Source organism: Mustelus asterias, chromosome 22 (assembly GCF_964213995.1).
Source record: "Mustelus asterias chromosome 22, sMusAst1.hap1.1, whole genome shotgun sequence".
Taxonomy (NCBI): Eukaryota; Metazoa; Chordata; class Chondrichthyes; order Carcharhiniformes; family Triakidae; genus Mustelus; species Mustelus asterias.
In genome coordinates this window covers 21,422,310-21,447,825 of record NC_135822.1, presented here as the reverse complement: position 1 = coordinate 21,447,825, position 25,516 = coordinate 21,422,310, and the positions used below count along the sequence as shown (strand labels likewise).

Below are 25,516 nucleotides of genomic sequence, written 5' to 3'. Positions count from 1 at the left end.
GGGAGTGCTGATCAGCGATGACACCTGATATCTTTCCGGAAGACTGTGCTTTCCATCACAGCATCATGTTGTTTCCAACAAGGTGTTCTGAACTTGTGTTTTCAGCAAACGTGACAGGGCAGCACTTAAAGTGGGGCAAAGAGGTAAGATATGGGTGAACTTCAAGCATACAAAGGCTAATACATAACTAGGTTTCAGGCAGTGCATTCCAGATTACAATAACCCACTATGTAAAAATACCAATTTCTCTCTGGACATTTGAGCAATTATATTAAATCTGAATCCAATGGTTGCCAACTCCTCTGCCAGTAGAGACAGTTCTCTATCAAAACTCCTCGTAATTTTGAACACCTCTATTAAATCTCCCCCTTAACCTTCTCCACACTAAGAGGAGCAATCCCGGCTTCTTTTGTAACTGAAGTCCCTCATCTTTGATAGTATTCTAATATACCGCCGCACCCTCAGGTTTTTATGTCCTCTTTAAACTCAAAGCCCAAAATTGGACACATAAATCCAGCTGAGATCCAAAGGGTGATTTCTCAATGTTGAGCATAGCTTCCTTGGTTTTGTACCCTGTGCCTGTATTTATAAAGCCAAGGAGCCTGCATCCTTCTTTTAAAAACAGACATATCAAATTGTTCTGCCACCTTCAAAGATTTGTGTCTGTGAACTAAATGGGATTGTATGCATAGAGGCAGGGACACCATCCCACCTAAACAACTTCAACAAGAGAATCTGGCTTTCTGAAGGTTTCAGACATCACTTACCTTCAGACCACATACAGCGAGGTAATCCTCATTACATGGGTTTCCAGTCAGACTCAGAACAGTGAAAGGAACCGGAGCTGAAGCTAGACGAGTCAAGGTCAGTTTTCGCTTGCTTGAGTCAGCCTGTTTGAGTAAGGCTGATAATTGGAGCACTGTGATCTACAACAAGGAAATAAAATGGTGTCAAATCTGAACTAAAGATGAGTTGTGATTGCATCCTTTGCAAAAATTGGAGCTCCAATGGATTGTCTGTCTGATATACAGTCTTGGATAAGTTTCTGATTCCATGCCTTTCCTTGGGAACGGTCTCAGATTAAACTAGACTTCACACCACTGGCATCCAGTTGGACCCTGAGATGAGGTTCCAACCCCATATGCTCTCCATCACAAAAAGACACACTTCCATAGTATTGCGCATCTCTGCCCCTGCTCCAGCCCAACTGCTGCTGAATCCCTTATCAATGCTCTGACATCGCCAAGTTTTCCAATGTTCTCCTGACTTGGCTTCCTTCCTACCCTCCATAAACATTAGCACATCCAAAGTACTGTCATAGAAATCATAGAAACCCTACAGTACAGAAAGAGGCCATTCGGCCCATCGAGTCTGCACCGACCACAATCCCACCCAGGCCCTACCCCCATATCCCTACATATTTTACCCACTAATCCCTCTAATCTACACATCCCAGGACACTAAGGGGCAATTTTAGCATGGCCAATCAACCTAACCCGCACATCTTTGGACTGTGTCCAAACTAACTGACTAACTAACTGACCAAACTAACAAACTAACTAAGGTGTGTGTCAAACTAACATCATTCCACATCTAGTCTCATTCACTCATCCTTCCTATCCTCTGTTTCTACACTGCTTCCTGGTCTCCCAACTTTTTTTTAAAAATTCATTCATGGGATGTGGGTGTCACTGACTGGCCAGCATTTATTGCCCATCCCTAGTTGCCCAAGGACAGTTGAGAGTCAACCCATACTGCTGTTTGAAATTCTCATCATTGTTTTCAAATTCATTCATGGTCTCACCTTTCCGTATCCTTATAATCTCTTCAGCCATTCAATTATGACCCCAAACTCTCTACTCCTCCAGTTCTAGCCTCCTTTTGTCTAGCACTGGCAGCTGTGCCTTCAAAGCCTAAGACACCAAACTTTAGAATTCCCTCCGCAAAACTCTGCCTTTTCATCTATTTCTCCTCTTTTAAGAGTTCCCTTAAAGTTTACAACTGATCTAGCTCCCATTTATCCATCCTAATATATTTTCTCATTCAGCACATTTTTTTCTTATGCCTCTGTGAAATACTTTGGGATGTTATTTCTACGTTAGTGGTACTCTGCCACAGAAGGTGGGATAATTTAATATTTTTAAGATGGAGGTAATTAGGATTATTGTTAGACAAGAGAATCAAAGGTTATTGGGAATAGACGGCAATGTAGAACTTAAAACACCAACAGATCAGCCACGATCTTATCGAATGGCAGAGCAGGCTCAAGAGGCCAACTGATCTATTTCTGCTCCTATTTTTTATGTTCCTATGTACCAGACAAATGCAAGTTGTTATTAGTTCATTTGGTCATTAGTTCAAATCCAAATGCAGCAAATTGTGAAACTGAATTTGATAAATCAGGCAACTTGTAGAACAGCACCCGCCAGGTTTGTTGAAAAAATCTAATCAAGTTCATTAAGATCCATTAGGAGAAGAACGTCGATGTCTTGTCTGTTCTATACATGACTTCAGTACCGTATGTGGTTGCCTTGCAAACTACCCAGTTGTCAGTTGTAAATGTGGTGTGGCCTTGTCAATGTCGCTCACAGCATATAGAAATTGTCTAAAAAGTGAGTTACAGTAAATTCCATTCCAGGGGGCATTCAAAACTAAATGTGATAATGGAATGCACCTTTCCCTTCTCGTGGCTAACAGCCAGGTGCTGTCGCCGGCCATGTGGAGAGGAGAGCACGCACATCGCCACACGACGCAGCACATGTGCACTGATTAGCTGCCGGATTGTCTGTCCTTGATCTCCACTGTAGTTCATCCGCACATTCTCAAAGGCCCCTTCCTGAGAACCCAGGGTTGGAACCTACAAGATCAAAACATTCAATTAGAAGCATCAGAACATCAAAAACCCAACTTGAATAATTCTCATGAAAACAAATCTTAAAAGAAGCAAGACAAAACTGAGAAGCAAGCAACAGCTCAAATTAGGCAGAATACAAACGACGTTTAAACATTCCCACCCCACTTGATTAAAAAAAAGTGCAATGAGCAAAATTACTCTAAATGTGAGAAGCAGAACTGTCAGAATTCCTCCAACAGCAGTTACTCTACCACAGCCTGCCCTGCAATGCTCTACTAGTAATATAATTTGCCCCTCAAGATAGTACCACATAATCTATTCCTGCCATTCTCCTATATCTCTTTATACTTCCAGGAAAACAATCAGAACCAAAGAGTAAGGCAGTGGGAGCTGCATGATAAAGTAAAGGTGGAAGAATTCGCCAAGCTTCACCCTCACGGAGGACGTTAATTCAACCCTGTAACGTGTCACTACTTTGCAACAATTGTTGTATAAATGTATTACTTATGGGTTTCTGTTTACTGCTAGCATAGTGATGGGAGGACCAGTTCTAACAACCAAATTATATGGTAGGAGTGGTTTGCACCATGTGATTTGACTTTGGATGATAGTGGATTTTTTCACTGCTTGTTACAGAGGAATATCACAGTTCACATGTATTACACAGCATTACATCACTCATCATATTCAATTACTGTACCAAACACTTTCTAACCCTTAACACTCCATTTCCAGTTCCAGGGCGTACCATCAGCTGGTCAGTCATTTCCATGTTCTTCTCCATTGTATGTAGATCATCGAGTGCCTGCTGGGCCCGGCTGCTGCTGCCAACCGCCGAGGCTTGCTGGAAATTTGTCTGGATAGCATCCATCAAGAAGACGAGCATATCGAGGACTAACCCAGCAGTACAGCAACCAGACTGGGAAATGGGAAGAGGAACAAGGTTAGAAGATAGGACAACAACTATGTTCACCTGCCCAAGTTAGGAGGATTAACTGATGCAATGGGTTAGAGATGGGTTCTTTCCCATTTGGAATCTAGGGTGAATCCAACCCAAGCTGCTGAGATGAAAGTCTCTGCTGATTGCAAGAATCTGATGTGAAATTACTCTGCATAGTCTCAACCAAGCTGCCACTGACCAAGTGGCAAGAAGCTCAAAACTATGGATGAATAGCAAGCATAAAAATCACAAAGTGGACAGGTGCAAAAAATATTTTAAAATACTACTGGAACATTTTTTGTCTCAAGGAGACTGGAATACAAAGGGGGCAAGTTATACTTATAACTGTACAGAGCTCTGGTCAGACCCTATCTGTAGTACGTTATCAATTCTGGGCACTGGAACTCAGGAAGGACACATTGGTATTGGAGGAGTGCATAGCAGATTCATCGGACTGTAAATCATGAGGCAGGTTGCATAGACTACATTCATTTGAATCTACAAGGTTAAAGGATAACTGAAGTGAGGTGTTTAAGGTGATTAGAAGATTTGATAGGGAGCGTTTGATGGGACAGTGCAGAGGGATGCATTACTCTGCATTTAATCCATGCTGTACTTGCTATGGGAATGTTTGATGGAACACTATAAAAGGGAGCTTTACTCTGTATTGAACCTGTATTGTTGAAGTACTTATTGCTGCTAAAAGTTCCAGAAATAGAAAGTGATGTATTCCCATCTTTTATCTCACTGATCCACATTATAAAAATGAAGAGAGACTTTTCCTTTATTTACTAGGGAGATTATTAGTGGACTTGCATGTACATGGTAGTAAAGGAAAGCTGATCTTGTTAGGCGTATATTTCACATTTTGTAAGCACAATGACCAGCAATGTTCCTGGGAAAATGTCAACTGGAAGAGGGGGGGGAAAAAACCAATTACTGAGCTACAGCTTCTAATGATGTTACCAACTAAATTAGAAAAACATTGATTTTTTTTCACTTGAGCTCCTCGATTCATGTACTATTCCAGCTGACAATGCCAATATTACTGATATGCTACTCTGACACTTCTCAGAGCAGTTCGGATACTGTTAACATCTACCCATTGCCAAAGCTCCCCACTGACAACGTAATTTGATGTGAAGACACAGAACACCTCCTAACGAGCACCACACCAAGACCATGCTGGAGAAAAACACTTCGTACAGTTAATAGTCAAATATATTGCAAATACATTCTGACCACCCTCATACACCACAGGATGTTTATGATATATTCCAGTGTCTGGTAGTATGAAATATGTCTCTTTACATTGGCACGGTGGCACAGTGGTTCGCACTGCTGCATCACAGCACCATGGACCCGAGTTCAATTCTGGCCTTCAGTGACTGTGTGGATTTTGCATTCTCCCAGTGCCTGCATGAGTTTCCTCGGGATGCTCCAGTTTCCTCCCACAATCCAAAGATGTGCAGGTTAAGCAGATTAGCCATGCAAAATTGACCCTTAGGGCGGAATTTTCCTGTCTCGCCCACCACGGGAATCATAATGGGCGGGACATCGACCATGCAATGGTCTGTTGACCTAGGATAGGACTTTCCCATCATGGGACAAACGCGGCTGGAAAATCCTGCTCTTAGTATCCAAAGATATGCAGGTTAAATGGATTGGCCATGGTAAATGCATGGTGTTACGGGGATAGGGCGGAAAGGATAGTTTGAGTGGAATGCTCTTTCAGAGAGTCGGTGCAAACATGGGCACTGCAGGGATTCTATGGTTCTTTAGTCTTAGCCACATGGTATATCTGCAATTCTTTCCACTTTTATCCATTAACTCTCCACTCTGAATTTAAGTGAACCAATTAAAACATTAAATTTGTAGGTTAGACACACCTTGAACTCCCAAATCACCATGGATACAAATATCCTTTAAAGGTCAAACAATAATTTGATAATGCCATTCAACAGGTTTAATTACAGTGCTCAGAGGGGTTCAGTACAGCAACAAAACAGGAAACACATTGCCAAAACTTGTTAAATGGTACCCAAATTTTCACAGCTCCACCAACAACAGAAACTGGCAAAAAGCAACTGGTTTCAAATCTAGCAAAGAACAAAAATGTTTCTCAGCACTGAAAAGATCTGCACAAAATTAAAAGAACTAAAGATTACTTGAAAACTGCATTAGCATTGGACATATCACTTTCAAACACTGCTCCTCTAAACTATCTCCCCCTCTCCACAGTGCCCCCCTGCATTGATCAATGAGAGCACAAAGAGTAACCAGTGCCCCATTGGAACACACGCACCTTCAATCACAGTAAAAAGTGAACTGCACCCTCTAAAAGATGAGAAATGGGCACTTCCCTGTTACCGGAATCAATTGCTGGGGCTTTGTGAGGGCTTCTGGCTTTCGAATGAAAATGACAACTGAACATATGTTAGGGCAAGTAAAAATCTCAACCACACTGCCACACACACACGCACATGGAGGAGTACTGAGGTGACACAATAATATGTAGCTAAAGTTGAATAACTTCCACACACACACAAACTACCTCACATAGCTACACACACATACACTCACACAGGCCACACAATACAACATCACATAGTCACACCCACACACCCCACACATTAGGAAGGGTGTTAAGAGATTGGGGGGCGGGTACAGGGATGATATCACGGACTTCATTTCGGGATAAGAGAAACTGGGACTGCTCCCCTTAGAGCAGAGAAATTAAAGGGGATAAAAGACATATGTTCAAATTCAATAAAATGTTGTTAAGAGTAAATATGAAAAATTTCAGCAAATGGTGGAAGCAGATTCAATAGCAATTTTCAAAAGGGATTAATTATGTGCTTATATTTTCAGGGATACGAGGAAAGAACAGGCTTGCAGGACAAATTGGACCTGTTCTCTCAAAGAACTGGCACAGGCACTATGGACTGAAGGGCCTTTTATCTGTGCTATAACGTTATTTTCCCCACTAGGTTTTTTCCCTCCCAGAAGTCATTGATTCTTGTTGGGGCTAAATTTTAAGGGGGTCAAATAAAAATGGCCATTTGTCCTGTGAACCTTGACCGTGGATGCCGCTGAGCTATTCCGCTGAAGGTGTGACAAATCCTGTCCTGACTTGATGGTCACATGCAATTTCCAGGTGGTATCAACCGGAAACTACCAAGAACAAGAGCCTTTGTTGATCTCATATTTCTTCCGCACTGTCCCGGGAAATGCAAAAACAATATAGATCCGGGAATCAAATGCAACATGTCCTGATCTGTGCAAGTCAACAGCTCATTACTTTTACTGTATAAGGCACAGGGGACCTGTGGTGTAAAGTTTGCAGAATGATAAGAGTTCCTGAATGCTAATATAACTAAAATCATTATTTCTGAAATCCTTCAAAATGAAGTAGACCATGACCATGGGGCGGCACGGTAGCACAGTGGTTAGCACTGTTGCTTCACAGCTCCAGGGTCCCGGGTTCGATTCCCGGCTCGGGTCACTGTCTGTGTGGAGTTTGCATTTCTCCTCGTGTCTGCATGGGTTTCCTCCGGGTGCTCCGGTTTCCTCCCACAGTCCAAAGATGTGCGGGTTAGGTTGATTGGCCAGGTTAAAAATTGCCCCTTAGAATCCTAAGATGTGTAGGTTAGAGGGATTAGTGGGTAAATATATGGGGGTAGGGCCTGGGTGGGATTGTGGTCGGTGCAGACTCGAAGGGCCGAATGGCCTCCTTCTGCACTGTAGGGTTTCTATGATTTCTATGACAATATCAAAAAGTCTTACAAATTCATTGGCCAACTATTCCACAATAGCACACTGCCTGAGCAGACTTTGTCTCTCAATTTGGACAACGTACTCACCACCTGGCACTGCAGCTCCTCCCTGCATCCCTCGATCTGTTTACACAAAGTACTCTTCTTTGGCTTGTCATCCTCACCGGTCTTGCCATCTGCACTCATCACTTTACATTTATCTGCTGGTGAAGTGCTTTGGTGCCGCAGGGCGCTTTCTGGAACACGGGGCTCATTCTGGAAGGCAGATGATTCCTTCAAGGTAGAGCTGATGCCACTGCTCGGACTCCGTTTTACCAGAGCCTGGGGAAACACCAATATTGTACTTGTCAATTCCATTAAAAAGCACCCACAGAAAAAGGAATTTGGAACAGAGGCAACCAAACTGCAGCCCCAGGCCCTCATTGTTCAGTCCTATTTAAACTGATATTTGTTCGTCTTGTTCAAATGTCATGGGCCTGTAGCTTTAGAAAGGTTGCTTTTATTGCTGTCATCTATTGATGGATAAATCCTAAATTAGACATCAAGATCTGTTAATGTCAGCAACTCAAAATATAAGAATGAATGGGGACAGGAGTTTGACTTTTATATCAGGCTCCAAGGCTCCATGCGTCCCACAATGAAGAAAAAATAATGTAGAAGTCTCCTAAGTTGCATTGGCTTCAACATAATCTTTACTGGCTTTGCATACAAGGCTGGAAATATTTATGGTTAAAAATGGAGAACCCAGTTCAGTTAGTCTGTGGAATTATTTTCCCGAAATCAGTGGAGGCAGGGTTCGTGAATATTTTTTAGGCTGAGTTAGAGTGACTCCCTCTAGGATACAAATATACTAATGACATAGGTAGGGCTGGAAAAGAGCTTCCCTTGAGGGAGTATGAGCAGCTCAGCGCCAAATTAAAGGTAGATCCTTAAACCTGAGCCACAAGCAAATTGGCATACGGTAAATAAGATTAGAGAGATGAATGCATGGCTTAAAGATTGGTGTGGGAGAATGGGTTTTGATTCATGGGCCACTGGCATTAGTACGGGGGAAATGGGAGCTGTGCCGTTGGAACAGTCCACATGGTGGCACAGTAGCACAGTGGTTAGCACTGCTACTTCACAGTGCCAGGGACCTGCGTTCAATTCCCGGCTTGGGTCACTTTCTGTGTGGAGTTTGCATGTTCTCCCTGTGTCTGCATGGGTTTCCGCCAGTTTCCTCCCACATTCTGAAGACGTACTGGTTAGGTACTTTGACTCGAACAAGCGCTGGACTGTGGCGACTAGGGGAGTTTCACAGTAACTTCATTGCAGTGTTAATGCAAGCCTTACTTGTGACTAATAAATAAATTTTAACTTTACTTTTACCTGAACTATGCTACGACCAGTGTTCTGGCAAATTGTATAACTCGGGTGGTAAAGAGGTTTTAAACTGAATAGTGGATAGAAAGCATTACTTGAGAGCAGATATAGTAAAGCGAAACAACAAAGTAATACAGCAGGGCAACAATTTGGGTAATGACTACCAGATAGACACAGGAAGGTGCAGAACATACAATCTTAAGAGTAAACCAGCAGATAAGGCCAGAGATTGCAAAATTGGTAAAACAAAGAGTTTAACACCCTGGATCTGAATGCATGGAACATTTGTAATAAAAGGGATGAGTTGTTAGCACAGATAAAAATAAATATGAATGACCTGATAGGCATTACAGATACATGGTTGAAAGGTGACTAGGCTGAGACTTAAGTGTTGAAGGGTATTTGACATATCAGAATGACAGAAGCTTGGAAACGATGGTAGTGTAGCTCTGGTAATTAAGGGTGGCATTAGTTCAGTACTGGAGTCAGTTTGGATAAAGATTATACATGTTAAAGCTAAGAGGTTACTTGTGGGAGTAGTTTATAGGTGCCTTAACAGTAGTTACACTATAGAAACAGCGTACAGGAAGTAATAAATGAGGCATATAAGAAAGGTACTCAATCATCACGGGTGACTTTAATCTACACGTAGACTGGGAGAATCAATGTAGCCTGGAAAATGAGTTCATAGCGTGTTTTCAGGAGAGCAGTGTGTTCTGGAGCCACCAGGGAGCAAACTATCCTGGACCTGGGTAATGTGCATTGAGACAGGATTAACCAATAACCTCATGGTAAAGGAACCTCAAAGTGCCAGCGATCACAACATGATAGGATGTTAAGTTCAGTTTGAAAGCGAGAAATGTGGGTCCATGACTAGTGTTTTACTCGCCTACTCATGCTCCTAATTGGTATGCATGTCCATTTAACAGTGAATTAAGAGGTCAGGCCCTGGAAACATGAAAAGCATGGGAAGACTGTGACGGAGTAGGGGAGGCTGTGACATAGTGGTATTATCGCTGGAGTAACAATCCAGAGACCCAGGGTAATGCTCTGGGACCTAGATTTAAATCCCACCCTGACAGATGGTAAAATTTGAATTCAATAAAAATCTGGAAGTAAAAGTCTACTGATGACCATGGAACCATTGGCAATTGTTGTAAAAACCCATCTAGTTCACTAATGTCCTGAGTGAAGGAAATCTGTCATCCTTACCTGCTTTGGCCTATTTGTGACTCCAGATCCACAGCAATGTGGTTAATTCTTAAATGCCCTCAGGGATGGGGGCTAAATGCTGGCCCAGCCAGTGACGCCCAAATCCCATGAACAAATTTTAAAAAAAGTTTCTGAGGAATGGTGATGAAGGAAGGGTCGAGGCAGGAGGTGTGGGGGTGGAAATAAATCTTGTCAATGGTCAGGATATGAGGGTTTGAAGTTCAGCTTGGCTTGAGCAGGACTCAAAAATTCAGAATTTTAGTGTTTAGCCTCAGCAAACATCTAGTGTGAAGCCAGAATGACGGTATGGAGTTTTTAGTAAGAACCGAACAGGATGGTTTAGCCAAAAAGTAGAGCTGGCTGATGGTAGAATGTATATGAAAGCTAAAGCCATGTCTATAGTTAATCTAATCAAAAAGTAACATAAATGTGGAACAGGGCTGAAAGATGGAACTGGGGTAGTACTGAAGTGATCCTGTGGGTCAGGTGCAGAAGTCTCCGCTATAGATTTTCTGTTTTTATTAACAGTTGCAAGTATCCAAGACAGGCAGTCCTACAGAGTTGGACCAAAGGAAAGGTATGTAGAATGATTAACTTGGGAAAGTTTGAGAAAAAGATTGTGTGCTTCACAGGGAAGGTCATTGACTGGGGTGGACAGGTAAAGGAATCACAGTGAAAGAGTTTGGAACAGATGTGGTGGGAAAGGTAAACACAGACTTCGGTGGAAGCAGTGAGTCAAGAGAACAATGTAGGTGGAGTGGAGTGGGCCAGGTAGTAGGCACAACTAACATAGGCTTTAAAGACAAGTGAATAACGATACAAATAGAATTTGAAATGCTGCCACCAAATTAATTTGCATAAACATTGACTGACATATGGTACAACGAAGCAGTAAACTGGTTTCATTATTGCCTTCAGTACAAATTATTTTCATCACATACTTGACAAGTTCCATCTTCCTTTGCTCCACAGTCACAGAAGAATGATCCATACTTGGCATAAGAAATCTCATGATCCTTGTGACAGACTTTAGCACAAATGGTGCAAACTCCTACTCCTTCCACCATTTTACAGGTGTGACAGTGGTACCTGAAACAGAAGGTTAAATTGAATCAGTTTACCCTACCCCATTCACAGTCATGCTTAATCTTGAGCAAACACCATTTTAAAACAGATTTGATGTTATATAAGCTTTGTGGTTTACACCATTAGTAAAGAAGAATAGATCACAGAACAGTTTCCTTTCCAAATAGTGGCGAAACAGTGTCCTGTCAAGTGACCTTCTCCCATCATCAAAACCAGTGCAGAAAATTCCATTTGATGTTCTATGCTGAGAGAAGCGTGCTTCAGGACATGACAATGGCAGAACCAATGACAAAAGCACATTTTAGACGATAGCTATATTTGCAACAATGCAGTAATCATCTGAACACATCATCTGCCAATTTCACTCTGATGTACAAAGCTATGAAATTTATCACTGATTCTTATTTCTGCTATTATCTCTGATACAGGAAGTTAATTGTTTATTTTAAAATTTGATTACAGAACCTGTGATCAGACCATATTTATTGCCCATCTTCCTAGATGTCAGGTACCAACAGGGACTTAATTGTAGTCCTCCTACCTGAATCACAGGGCCACATGTTCAAGTTCCACTCCAGAGACAATGACATAATCTAAGTCCAGCAAGGGATTGCTGAATTATCGGAGGTGCCATCTTTCAAGTGGGCATTAAGCCGTGGGCTTGTCTGCCCTCAAGTAAATGTAAAAGATTCCAAGGCACTATTTTGAAGGGGAGCTCTCCTCACTAGCCTGGCCAATTTTCATCCCTTGACCATCAACACTTAAAAGATGATCTGGTTATTATCTCATTGCTGTCTGTGGAAACCTGCTGTATGCACATTGGCTGCCATGTTTCCTACATTACAACTGTAACTATACTTCCAAGGAATTTATTTGATTGTAAAGTGTTTTGGAGCATCCTGAGGCTACAAAAGAGCGTTATGTAAAGGTAAGTCTTTCTATTTTTAGTTATCCTGAGAAGAGAAGACCTTCACCCTGAACCACTGTAGCTCTTAGATTGATGATACTTCCATTCTGGAGGGATTAGGTCCAAGTACAGTTGGGAGAGATTGTCACACTGGGATTATTTTGACTGACCTAAATCCTCCAACCCTACATCGCTCTAGCTGAAGGAAAACTCCTGAAGCTCACACACCATCAGCTTAACAGAAGGATCAATGTTCTCACCAGTGCTGGTTCATGAATTCCTTCTGCGTAATTGTGAATGTGCAGAGCTTGTTACACAAGGAATCTTCATCCTGCAGGGGGAAAAAAATCCACTCATTATGTCTGCAATCCATCTATGATGTTCCTATCAGTTTACAAATACATTGAATAAAACTATTTAGCAGACTTGCAAACTACTCACTGAGTCCTCCGCTTGAGAGTCCTCTTCTTCTACAACCAGATCTTCTACCCAATCGGAATCAACCTCAATCGCTCTTTCCTCACCATCCACTACCAGGTGTGTTGATCCCTGCCCGCTGTTCTGTCGCATTGCATTCATGACATCGGCAAGATAGGACATGATGTGACAAGCACAGTCAAGCATGCCTACATGCTGCACAAGATAAAAATGTTAAACTGGGAGTCAAAAGCAGGTATGTTCAAACTGCTCCCAGGTATAATCATATTGTATGCTCCATGTCCAGTTCATACCCCATAAAGACAGTAAAAAAAATGGCAAAGTTTTTACTGGGGCAAGTTGCAGAAAAACGGACACGATTCGAAAAATAAATTATTTGCAAAATCAGGGATTATGGATTTAAGCACACACCAATTTAACACAACCCTAACATCTCCCCTCAACTCACCTTCCCCTGGGTTACATTCGCTCCCACCTTCTCCAAGACATTCTTCTGGGAAAGATATTTCTTACTGAAAAACAAAGACATAACTATTCACAATCAGAGAAATTGAACATTTCAAACTCGGAACAAATAAATGCAACTCCCACTCACAACACACAAGAAATTTGGTCCAATCTAAAACATTAATGTTTTACAGCACATACAAAACATTTAATTAAAATCAACGCCAAAACTCTAATTCGAACTATTCACCTCAAGGCTTTTTCATAGACTGATGTATTGTGAGTGATGTATTGTAATCACTCACCCAGTTAGTATCACATACTCACCATTTCCCTAACCAGTCTACAGCTGCACGGTGAAGCTGCAAGTGTCCTCCTCCCTGGCCAGCACTGGCCAATGTCGCCATAACAACCATGAGTTCTGGGAATCCTGTTCCATCACCGTTGGACAACATTTCTGCTGCCATGGGAATAAGTGTGTTGAGTAACACAGTACAGACACCTTCTCCAACTTGGCTAAAGAGGAGACAACAACAGGTTAGCATCAAATTAACCATTACTACCAACCAGCAATAGTAACTTTCAATAAAGAATTGGATAAATGCTTGAAGGGGAAAATCTGCAAGGCCATGGGTAAAGAGCTATCCAGTTCTCCAGCTCTAAGAGCTGGCACAGATACAATGGACAAATGACCTCTTGTGGCATAACGGTGTCATTAAACTGATTGGAAGTACAGCTTTCAGTCGTGGGTCCCAGTAATCAAGTTACCGCCACACCAGCAGAGGATTTAAATTCACCAGTGTAATTGTTCACAAGCAGTGCAGTTGGATATTAGTGAAAGCCAGTAACTGCCACAAGTTTTTTTATGATCAGTAATTTCTACTACTTTAGTTACCAGAGAATTGTTTCAGAGAACAGGCTGAAGTCTATACCTTCCAGTTACTGGTATTGAACAAAACTGCCCAAATATCTCACATGTTTTGCTATCATCTGGTAAGGTTTAAAAAGGAAAATATGTTTTCTGACTAGTCACAGAATTGTGTCTGGAAATACAGCTTCCCAGAATTGCATGAGCTTGATTCTGAAGTTTACAATGAATGACTGAAGTATTAGTAAGACATCCTTATGACTAAGAACTCATGGGAATGAAACATTATATACAAGTACAGAAAGCAGAATAAATCCTAGTTCTCTCCAGTTCCAGAAACTGTTTCATGAATCAGCTACTTATATTTATAAAGCATAACTAATATAAAACATTGAAAACCACCTCAAGGAAGGTAGGGAAAATAAAAAAGGGGGAGGAGAATTGGAGTTGTCACTCGAGACTGAAGACAACAGTTCTGAGGCTTTTGGAGTAGGAGAAAGAAAGCTCAAATAGAATGCTCCTAAAAGAATAACCAAAACAGCTGAGGGCTCTATTGTCAGAAGGGAGTCAAGGATTCTGGGGAGCAGGCAGGAAAGTAGACTTAAGGCCATAATAGGAGAACTAGAACTCAATATGGGATAGGGTGCAGGTGCTGCTGCCTTGGACAAATTAGAATTTGTAGAGGATAGAATTCAAGAGGCTACGAAGGATCGCTGGAGTTAGAGTCTGGAGAAGAATGCTTTGGAAGCCATTTCAGTGGGTATATAGTGAGGTGCAGACAGAGGCAAGCAGTATTGCAGCAAAGAAGTAGACAGCCTTTACTATAGCAGGGATATCAGATTTGAAGCTCAACTCTGAACCAAACAGGATATCAAGGTTGTATATGTTTCATGTTAATCTGAGGAAACAGGCCAAGATGGGAAACGAATCAAGTGCCAAGTCTCCCAATTTTAGATGGGAAGCATCTCTGATGGTTTAAAACAGAGTTGAGGTAAATACTTGTTGTCTAAGGGTTGATATCATTTCAGAATGATTTATTAATCATTAAGAATATTGGCAGGAGTGAAAAGTGAGCATGTCGACATGAGTTCTTTCTGTTCTCTACCTGGACCATCCCAGTTTTCTTTCCCTGTAAGTGCCTGCACAGATACTTCAAGCCATCCCTTATGGCACCTGTTACATGCAAAAAAAGTAACCTAAGCACAGCCTTTGCTTCTGAAACCTTGTGCAGGGTTCTGTTTTTAAGTACCTGTTTTCTCTAACGATACATGCAGTCAAAATCTGCAGAAGTTGTCTGTTCTCTTGTACCACATCCAGCTGGTCAGAGTCTTTAGGGGGTGCATGGGTCATTCTTGTGAGCCAGGCATGTAATCGGCTGTGTTCCACGCAAGCCAGCTGAGCAAATGAGCCACACAAATTCAGAAGACTTGGGTTTGGGCTCTTCTCCGCTGAAACAGAAAACAAAGCCAGTGTCACATGTTGTAACCTGTTTCCAAATTTGCAAAGAAGCATCGCCTAGACTGACGGATCAATATTCAGCTTACTTAATGCGTTAAGTAAGCAAAACAGATGAATAAAAGCTCGAGACCTATTTACAATAGCAAAATACCCTCAACTTAAAGGTACAGCAGAACACCACAGATATTAGAAATTTGAAATAAAAACAGAAAATTCTGGAAATACGCAGCAGGTCAAGCCACGTCTGTGGGGATAAATAGAGTCAGGGGCCGGAATCTTACTGTCCCACCTGCCGCGGGAATCGGAGCGGGTGAGGGGTGGACCATGGAAAGGCCTGTTGACCTTGGGTGTGATTTTACGGTTTCAGGACGAGCGAGGCCATAAAATCCCGCCCAACGTTTCAGGTCGATAACCCTTCTTAACAATTCAAAAAAATTAGAAATATAATTCGTTGTAAGCAAGTTCAAAACTAGGGAAAGTTGGGTGGGCAGGGTCTGGGTTGGCAAGAACAAAAGGGAAGGTCTGCACTCGAGGGGTAGGAGGGAAAGAATAAATGATAAAAGGGATGACACTGCAAAGCAAGGAGATGACACTGCAAGTAAAGAAAGAAACAATAGGTCTAGAGGAGGTGGATATGAGAATAGCAGAAGCATTATCAACAGCTGCTGTCCAAAAAAATAAAGCACAGAGATTACAAACTGAAATTACATAATTTAAATTTTGAGCCTAGAAGGAAGTAAAGTACTTGGTTGAAAGATGTGATGCTATTCCTCAAGGGTTCTCTGGACTTCATTTGTACAATGTAGGAGGGCCGAGGACTAAGATTAGAAAGGGAGCAGGATAGGAAATTAAAAATACAGGTGAGCAACAGCCCAGGGTCATGATTGTGTACTGAACGGAGGTGTTCCACAAACCAATCATTTTGTTTTGGACAGCAGCTGTTGATAATGATTCTGCTATTCTCATAACCACCTCCTATAGACCTATTGTTTCTTTCTTTACTTGCAGTGACATCTCCTTGCCTTGCAGTGTCATCCCCTGCCATTCTCACATTCTGATCACTTAATGGACACTTTTAGCACCTTCTCAGCCTTCTGTATCTGCGTTTACATTCCCTTTGTTCAATTCCACCCTCCCCACCCCCCTCATTGTATAAACCTCTGCTGATTCTCTTTGCTCTCAGCTCTGACGAAGGGTCATCTAGACTTGAAATGTTGGCTCTTTTCTCTCCCCATAGATGCTGTCAGGCCTGCTGAAATTTTCCAGCATTTTCTGTTTCTGTATTCTCATTTCCCCTTTAAAAATGGGAGAAGGAAAGCAGCCAACATACAAAATCTTACATTGTTAAAACATTAGGTATGAAACCTAATGTGCAAAAGAAAGAGACACGTTTTATAGGAGTGCAGCCACTGTACACAGGAATTGGAGGTAGCCTTGAGAGGCATTCTAGTTAATACAACACGTTACATTGATCCCCAGATCTAGCAAAGCCCTGCTGAAATTGATGAGCTCAATTTTAACACCTACATTCAATTACTGCTCTCCATAGATTGAATATTTTAATGAATTTCAGCCCAGAAATATATTTTATTGGTTTGCAAATCATGCCTTTTATTGGCAGGACTGTCTGGCACTACTAAAGGCAGACCTTGCCTAGCCCACAGTACAAGAAAATCTTGAGAGACACGAGCAGAGACAGAATTCTGAAGACAATAAATTGAAACAGTTCTTCGTGTCTGTCCCACTTTCAAGCGTTGACAGGTTTTCTGGTTTGCTGAGCCAGCATTACAACAAAATATTCAATTCTTTTATTAGTATTGGTTTTATCAACACACTTCCGACAATGGTTTCACGGTCACCATAGAATCCCCACAATACAGGAGGTCATTCGGCCCATCGAGTTTGTACCGACCACAATCCCACCCAGGCCCTATTCCTGTAACCCCACACATTTACCCTGCTAATCCCCCTGACCCTAGAGTCAATTTAGCATGGCCAATCAATCTAACCCGCACATCTTTGGAGTGTGGGTGGAAACCTGAGCACCCGGAGTATATCCACGCAGACACGGGGAGAATGTGCAAACTCCAAAGTGAGCTACTTGTCACTCTGCACTGACCCTGATCTAGTCGTCAATGTAATTCAACCCAAGAACCCAAAAATGTGACGAGTGACAAAACATTCTTACACCACTTTTCTCAGGTTAGTAACATGCGTTATAATTAGCATTTAACAGCTGAACAAACTGAAGATGCCACTCACCGAGTTGGAAGAGTTTTGTGAAAAACTTCAGCACTCTGTTACAGAATTTAGCTGAGAGGTTCTCATTGGCTGTGGCCATCATGATCTGCACCAGTTCCCCACTGCAAAGGAGAAAGGTAAACCAAAGCTGATAAGCAGACAGGAAAGCAAGTCAGATCAACTTTACTAAACCAATGTAAATCAATGAGGCATGGGCAGCTATCTAGAGGGAGAAAAAATTCACTCAACACACATTTCTGAAAGCTTTTTCAAACTCAAGTATGATGATCTCAGAAATATAATCTTTTGTTTAAATGTACTAATGGTATTGTGCATGATGTTAAAACTCTGTGGATACTGGGATCAACTCCACACTTGTATACACAAGAAACATTTACATCATGACACTCTGCAGACATATCTCAAACAGGGAGAAGGATAAAAACCATGATACGGCCAAAGTAAACAGGATGGGGAAATAAATACCAGTTGTTTAAAAAAGGAAAGATCCACTGAAAGGGACATGGACCAAAAACATTTAACTAGAATGGAACTCTCAAGTCCAACACCCCTCTCATTCCCAGTGCCCAATTTGCATCACTTTTACTTCTCCAGCATGTTTAGCATCCTCCTTTTACCGTTCAGAGAAGAATTCCTCCATGGCTTTGCGTGCCTGGCTGCTCTCCAGTTGCTTCTCCAGATACTGCAAACATTCCTCCAAGATAGTCTCATCCAAACCACTGCGGGAAAGACAGGGTAAAGCCGTTTTTTTTTTTAAATGCTTAATGCTCACTAGCTCTTATTCACTAAGAAACATGCATTGCCCTAAGCTCTGCGTCTTGGACAGAAAGACAGTTTTAAAATCGTGGTTTTTAAATGTAAAATTCCATCCAACTGGAATATGTTACTCAAATGTCTGTCACCCGTTGGCAAGATTCACCTTTCACTTATGTGAAGTAACACAGTAGAAACATACACAAGCCCCAAACACCATATTCTCATCCGAACCCAATACCCTGTGAACCTTACAATATGTGGCTGGCGGTGCTGTGTTCTGTACAAAACCCAACCAACACAAACAAATTATGTTCATGCGACACAGGTCTCCTTTTCCTATGCACTCAAGATATGGAAATGCTGAGGAACATTACAAAAACTATGGACCATACTGGCCAGGCCAGCTTCAATGTGACCAGAAATCATGACTTGCTGCACTACTTAAATCCTGACCTGTACTAAAACAGCACACTTCCACTTATTCCCAATACAAGGCTCAAATCCTGGTTTCCAATGACTGTACTAATTTGAATCTGGAACAAGGGAGCTTGTACAAATCAGTTATCCTAGATTCCTGTGATGCCCTCTAGAGGTGCTCAACCCCAAACAATTTAAAATGTTGATTAATAAGCTATGCAATGCCAAAACAAGCGATTAACTACGGAATATTTAAAACATACTCACAGAGAAAATAGTGCCTTTTATAACCTCACAATAGTTTCACATTCAATTAATTAGCTTTGAAGTGTTATAGTGGCATACACGACAATCAATTTTTGTACAACAATGTCCCATGGATAGCAAATGAGGTGCAGGATTGTAGATCTTTCTCAATGCACTGATTGGCCAGTAGGTCAGGAGAACGTCTCGTTCTTCAAATCATGCCATGTCTTATAAACAAATACTCAGGGCCTTAGTCTATCAGATCTGAAAGAAGGCGCTCTGACAGTATTTCCTTAGTACTGCTAGCGGATAGATAAATTTATGTGCTCCATCCTGCGAGAAGGCTTGATCTCTCAATCCTCTGATTTAGAAATTTAGCTCTACCAATTGAGCCAATCAGGTATCTGGTCTGCTTTTTTGTTTAAATTGCTAACTAACCTTGAGAACATTTACACTCTTTAAAAAAAACTCAGCAAATAGCTTATAAAAAACAGTTAATTTATTGCTTGGGTGAACATATCTTATTTAAGATCCACCATATACAAAGCACAAGTCATGGAAGACTCTCCACTTGCTCGGATGTGTGTAGCTCCAACAACACCGAAGAAGCTCAACACCATCGAGGGCCAAGCTTGCTTGATTGGCACCACATCCACCGCCGACGTACAGGGCATCAATGTGTACAATCTATATGAATCACTACAGCCACTCACAAAGACTCTTCAACAGCACCTTCCAAACCCATGACCTCTACCAATTAGAACTGTGGTTGGCAATCTGTGACTCGAGCCAAATATGTTTCAGTATGGAACCAAATTTGACTCTTTTGTCATTCTCAAAATACACGGAAATTTTAAAATGAAAAATTAGCATAAACAGATCATGACAGAGCTGTGAAAATGGCCCATCAAATAAATGCTAAATTTGAGTTCAGCTACCGATTTTTCATTTGCTTTGGATGGGACAACCAACATATGTGACATTAATCAGCTGTGTATTCTGGGACGATATATTTGTGGACATTTGTGCACAATGAAACTATTACAATATTACTCATGAAAAATCAAACAAGGAGCGAAGACGTCTTTAAAACTGTGCTGAACTTTGTAAATGGGAAAGAAATATAGTTGGATAATCTCACAACAATGTGCAGAATTGGCAAAACTGCACAAATAGGCTGACATGGAGAAACTGGAGCACAATGATAATCTGATTCTGCAAACTTGGAAAGAACGTCCTGTCACATACAACACCATGCAGAACGTCAGCTTGGCCTCACTTTCAATGTTTGGCTCCACTTGTGTGTGCGCAGGCTTTCCCTCATCTGAATCACATCAGAGGGAATTTGCACTCAAGATTGACAGAAGCCAGGCTGAATGCATACATGAAGCTGCATTTCACCAGTTATGTTGTAAACTTCAAAGAAATGTGTGCAAAGATGCAGCAACAGAAGTTCCATTAAATAAAGTCTGTAAGTAAAATGTTAAGTTCCATATTTTCAGTCATGCAAATGGCTGTTCTTATTCTGGCTCTTTATTGACCACTTGTTCGGAATTTTTATACTGAAAGGCTTTTTGGTTTGAAAAGGTTGCTGACCCCTGACCGAGGAGGATGAGGGCAGATGCACAGGAACACCACCATGTGCAAGTTCCCCATCAAGCCAACCACCCTGACTTGGAACTATATCACTATTCCTTTACTGTTGCTGAGTCAAAATCCTGGAGCACCTTTCCTCATAGCACTGTGGGTATACCTACACGATGTGGAGATGCCGGCGTTGGATTGGGGTAAACACAGTAAGGAGTCTAACAACACCAGGTTAAAGTCCAACAGGTTTATTTGGTAGCTAGTGGTGTTTGCTACCAAATAAACCTGTTGGACTTTAACCTGGTGTTGTTAGACTCCTTACTGGGTATACCTACACCACATGGGCAGCTCACCACTGCTCAAGGGCAATTGGAGGGGGGGGAAAAATGCTGCTACTCAATGACATCTACATCCCGCGAAAAAATAATAAAGTGTTTGAGGTGTCAACCTGATAGCTTTATCAGTACAAAAATTGACTGCTATATAGATGGGGAATCTGATACAATGGTTATTCAGTTATAGTGGACATTTCAGCAACTGGCTAACATAGAAAATAGGAACAGGAGTAGGCCATGGCCGTTTGAGCCTACTCCACCATTCATTATGATCATAGCTGATCATCCAACATAATAGCCTGATCCTGCCTTGCACCACTATCCTATGATCCCCTTTGCCCCACTTGGTTATCAGGATATATTGAGCTATAAATTCAGAACTTCTCTTAATTTACAAAATCAAAAGTTTATCTAGCAAACCTTTACTAATTTAAAGCTTGAATTACCTATTGGGGTCAGAGTGGTTAGCAATTATATTATAGCAGCTTGTGATGAGTCGTTCATAGACGCGTGCAAGGAACTCGTCAGATTCTGCAGGTCCAAGAATCCTTTCCAATGACGTGGAGCTGATTTCAGACACGCTTTCGGTGCTGGTCTCCAAGAGCAATGGCAGCAGCGTGTGAATAACCTGTGGAGGGTTCAGTTCATCAGGACACCACCTAGTATGAGATTAGAACAGAAAATTCATGATATGCAAAACTTAATTGAGAGAAGCAATTCAATTCCATGAAAATGGAAGCAGCGCAAGAGAAAAGACAGTCAAAAGTATGGACAACACTGGAAGACATAGTGACAGAATGACAAATAGATTCATACAAATTGGAATGTAAACTAGGGAACAGAGAGAGAGATGAGACTTGCTTTTGGGGGTGGGGTAGAGTCAGGGAAGGTGATACAGCAGACAACAACCCAATACTATCCCCCCACCCTCTGAAACCTCTGATCACAATCCTGCATTTGTGTAGGCAGTAAAATGGAGGAGCTGTTGCCCATCAAGCAATCAGCTCAAAAGCAGCAATGGTGAGGTCTGGAAGCACTCTGAGTGGAAAATTAAGTTTTATCAAATACCTGGCACACATGCACAAGAGCTCAAAGACTGGAGAGCTTACTAGCACAGTATTTTTCACTTTTAGGGGTGCTATGACATAAGCAGATTAATGATCGTTGAGGTTGTCAGGCATTGGGGAAGGGAAATCTCAGAACTAATAGAGTTAAAAAACCACCGACTGACTTACACAATAAGGTCACCGGTAAGCCTGACCAATGACAGGAGAATATGCTTCAGACAGGCAGCAAGTGGCAGACTCTGATTGGACAATGTGCCAAGGTGTGCAGCCTGGATTGCACTAATGTAGCTCTCCGCAGGAATGGTGTCATTTGCAAATGCATTTCGCTACAAAAAAACAAAATCATTAAGAACCAATTTTGCTTAAATTCCTACAAAACATTCAGTTTATTCCTAATTTGCAGAGAATGGCCTCATAGTGCCAATTTTAGGGAGAAATTCCATTTTCTAAGCTAAATAACCCTAACAATCTTTCCTGGTAAAAGCACCAAGGTTAGATGTCATACAATTACATTAAAATAAAACACATAAATAAGTCATTTGGTTCAACGGGTCCAAGTGGTGTTTGTCCACATGAGCAAAAATCCTAATTTCATCAATCTAATTTCCAAATTTATTTGTTCTAATTAAATGTCGATATGGTCTCTGCTTCAGTCACTGATTCTATCCAGTATTTCCAAGTCTCTGCATCAAAAAGTTTCCCTAAATTTCATCTATTCAATCTGTGTGCAAGCCCCCTCATTCTTGATTCTGAAGGACATATTGGCCTTGGAAAGAATGCAGCATAGATTTACCAGAATAATATCTGGATGCCAAGGGTTAAGTTGCAGGGCAGCATCACCCCAATTAATTGCCAAACAGATTTGAGGGGCTAAATTGCCTATCCTTGTTCCTCTATTCTCCTAACCACTGGGAATAGTATTTGTTTTTGTATTTTGTACCAGTTCTCCATCATTTTTAACTGCTCTATTAAATCACCCCATAACCTCATCTGTTCCAATGAAAGCAGTCTAATTTTTCTTGATATTTGTTTTCCCCTCATATCAGGTAGTTTAACCTCGCTCTTCTTAACGTACTTCTCAAGTCTCTAGCAGTCCTTTGATTACAGATGATCAATTAAGTTCTACTTATCCAAACTCTCTGTACCCAGCCTGCTCATGCCCTCCTGTCATACACCAGGACCTTTCTATCAGCAGATATTGATTTTCAGCCTGGGTTCTACTGTTTTTTCTCTCTATAATTTATCTATAATTATTATAATAATATAATCCAAAAGATGGCCATGCTTCCTCAGCATTGTGCTGGTTACCAATATTACAAATCTATTGCGTACCCTGCCAGACGTGAATAACCTTTTACTTACCCACGATCCGATGTTGGGAAACTCATTGGTGTGGATATTGTTCCATGTTTCACACAGTGTCTGTACAGATGATGGTAGGTTCTGTACCACTAACTGAGCTGCAAACACAATCAGCGTGAGAAAATAAAAATAGCAGAGAATTCACCATTAGGCATGATGCAGCATAGGAATTTTACAACGCTACAGCTGATTCTTCAGGTAGAGAAATTCCAAATCTGTACAGCAGTGGTTCCCAACCTTTTCAGTAACACGACACACTTCAACGAGACAAACAATTCCACGGCACACCCACATTTTTTCAGCTGAATCGATTGCTCACAAATGTCACATTTAGTTACATTTACTATGTTTACGGTCTTACAAGAGAGGTGTGCAACATAGTGTATACAACAAGCTAAATAAGGGTCTAATGCATTAAAGTTTCACATCCACCACAGAATACACCATCTTCGACAGCAAGCACAGACACATTTTCAAAATCTGCTCAACTCAATTATTTCTATCTATTCATTGCCCTAAACCTGTTCAACGCGCAAGCATCTGAATCTCGCCTTACTGTGTTATGAATTGAATAAACGGAGAAATCAAGCTTATCCATTTATTCTTACATCAGGAGATATGAAATAGATCCAGAAGATAAATGCGGATATGGTCAATTTCACTGTGTCTGTGAGCTTGTTTTGTCTGGTTTTACTATCAATAAAAAAAGCATGCAAATGCCATTGCTTGGTTTCTATGGTGTCTAGCAAAAACTTTCACGTCATCTCAATTTCACCCTTGGGCAACCTGCGTTTAGAATGTTCACATTTTAGAATCGAAAGACCGATACCTCACTTTTAAAGTATTTGAAGGTTAACTTACACGAGTTTTATGAGTTGCAATTTTGGTTGGATTGAATATTGTTTAAGATGAAACAATATGTTGGTTATGCATTAATTGTCATTACCTTTGTACAAAATTTCACAGCACACTTGGACAGATCTCGTGGCAACACCAGTTGGAAAAATCACTGCTGTACAGTACCCACCTACTTGTACTGTATAGTGGGTGGGGGGGTGACAAGTAATCTCTGAATTGCAGCCTTGAGGTTAATTCTGCCATAATGAGCTTAACATGCTTAAGATGCTTTCCACATCAACTCTCATCCAGTTCTAAGACATAGACCGTCTTCAAAAATCATAGATGATTGACGTTTACAAAAAAGACTTTGCAGCTGTCAAGAGCAATATAACAGTCACCACATGAATTTTGTAAATTTATCACAATGTTCCAGAGAGTTGCATGTGATACAGAAATCCCAAATTCAGTTACAGTCTGCACTAAATTAACCAATCTCAAATAGGAGAGCAGTGGGGACACCCTGATTGACGTCAAAATCTCAAGAGTGGAAGGAAATAGATAAAGAAAAGTAAATCAGCCAGGATTCCTGTGCCCGATCATTTGCAGCAAACTCTGTTGGTGATCAGCATATGCAGACATCAGGTACAGATATTCTTAGTTGTGATGCCAGGTTCACACACTGAAGTGTCGGTAGAGCAAAGCATCAGATAACTGTTGGCAAAACTAGAAGAAGTCAACAGGTGGAGGCAAGAAGGAAAAGACCAGAGGAAAAATAAACTGTCACAAGGACTTTCAAACAAAATAATAGCTGCAGCTCATTCTCTGTTTACTCCAGATGCCACTGGTTACACAGCTAAACAATGTCAAAAACCAAGCCAATTCACGTCCTTACCAACAGAGTTGGTCTTGCAGCGGGTAGATCCAATCGCCAGTGCTGCTGCGTAACCATGCAGCTTCTCCTCCGTTGGACTTTCAGTTGCGCCCTCCTCACTTAGACTCCTCAATAGGTACGATCTAATATCAATTATCAACCAATCAGGATGTAAAACACAACCTTGACAAAAACACTCATTAATGACCATTGTCAAATATTAACACTAAATCACATCATAATTACATTTATCATTTAATGAGTGGTTTACATTTCACACCAAAGATGGAAGCAACTAATTTAACAATATTGCTTCCAGGCAGATCATTGCAGTGGATTAAACTACCCTTTCACTTACATGATCTGAGTTTGAACTTAGCCAAACTGAGACAAAAAGTCTCCTTTTCCTGCAAAATGTGAAGATC

At 41.2% G+C, this 25,516-nt stretch overlaps 1 protein-coding gene across 9 annotated transcripts in view; it reads right to left on the bottom strand.

The window, feature by feature from the left end:
* ubr4 (ubiquitin protein ligase E3 component n-recognin 4) overlaps positions 1–25,516 on the bottom strand; it is a 174,588-nt gene that overhangs the window by 102,548 nt on the left and 46,524 nt on the right. For 6 of the 9 annotated variants that reach the window (XM_078238861.1, XM_078238862.1, XM_078238865.1 and 3 more), the window contains exons 26-41: positions 25,113–25,234; positions 23,381–23,478; positions 22,187–22,344; positions 21,398–21,610; positions 18,228–18,329; positions 17,611–17,711; positions 15,140–15,338; positions 13,350–13,538; positions 13,024–13,087; positions 12,579–12,770; positions 12,398–12,468; positions 11,086–11,233; positions 7,658–7,891; positions 3,570–3,773; positions 2,675–2,857; positions 768–926 (exon numbers count right to left, since the gene is read on the bottom strand). In XM_078238861.1, coding sequence (XP_078094987.1) covers positions 768–926; positions 2,675–2,857; positions 3,570–3,773; positions 7,658–7,891; positions 11,086–11,233; positions 12,398–12,468; positions 12,579–12,770; positions 13,024–13,087; positions 13,350–13,538; positions 15,140–15,338; positions 17,611–17,711; positions 18,228–18,329; positions 21,398–21,610; positions 22,187–22,344; positions 23,381–23,478; positions 25,113–25,234 — 2,437 coding nt within the window. The remainder of the gene's footprint in view (positions 1–767; positions 927–2,674; positions 2,858–3,569; positions 3,774–7,657; positions 7,892–11,085; positions 11,234–12,397; positions 12,469–12,578; positions 12,771–13,023; positions 13,088–13,349; positions 13,539–15,139; positions 15,339–17,610; positions 17,712–18,227; positions 18,330–21,397; positions 21,611–22,186; positions 22,345–23,380; positions 23,479–25,112; positions 25,235–25,516) is intronic. The other 3 variants (XM_078238864.1, XM_078238867.1, XM_078238870.1) reach the window with 1 other exon arrangement.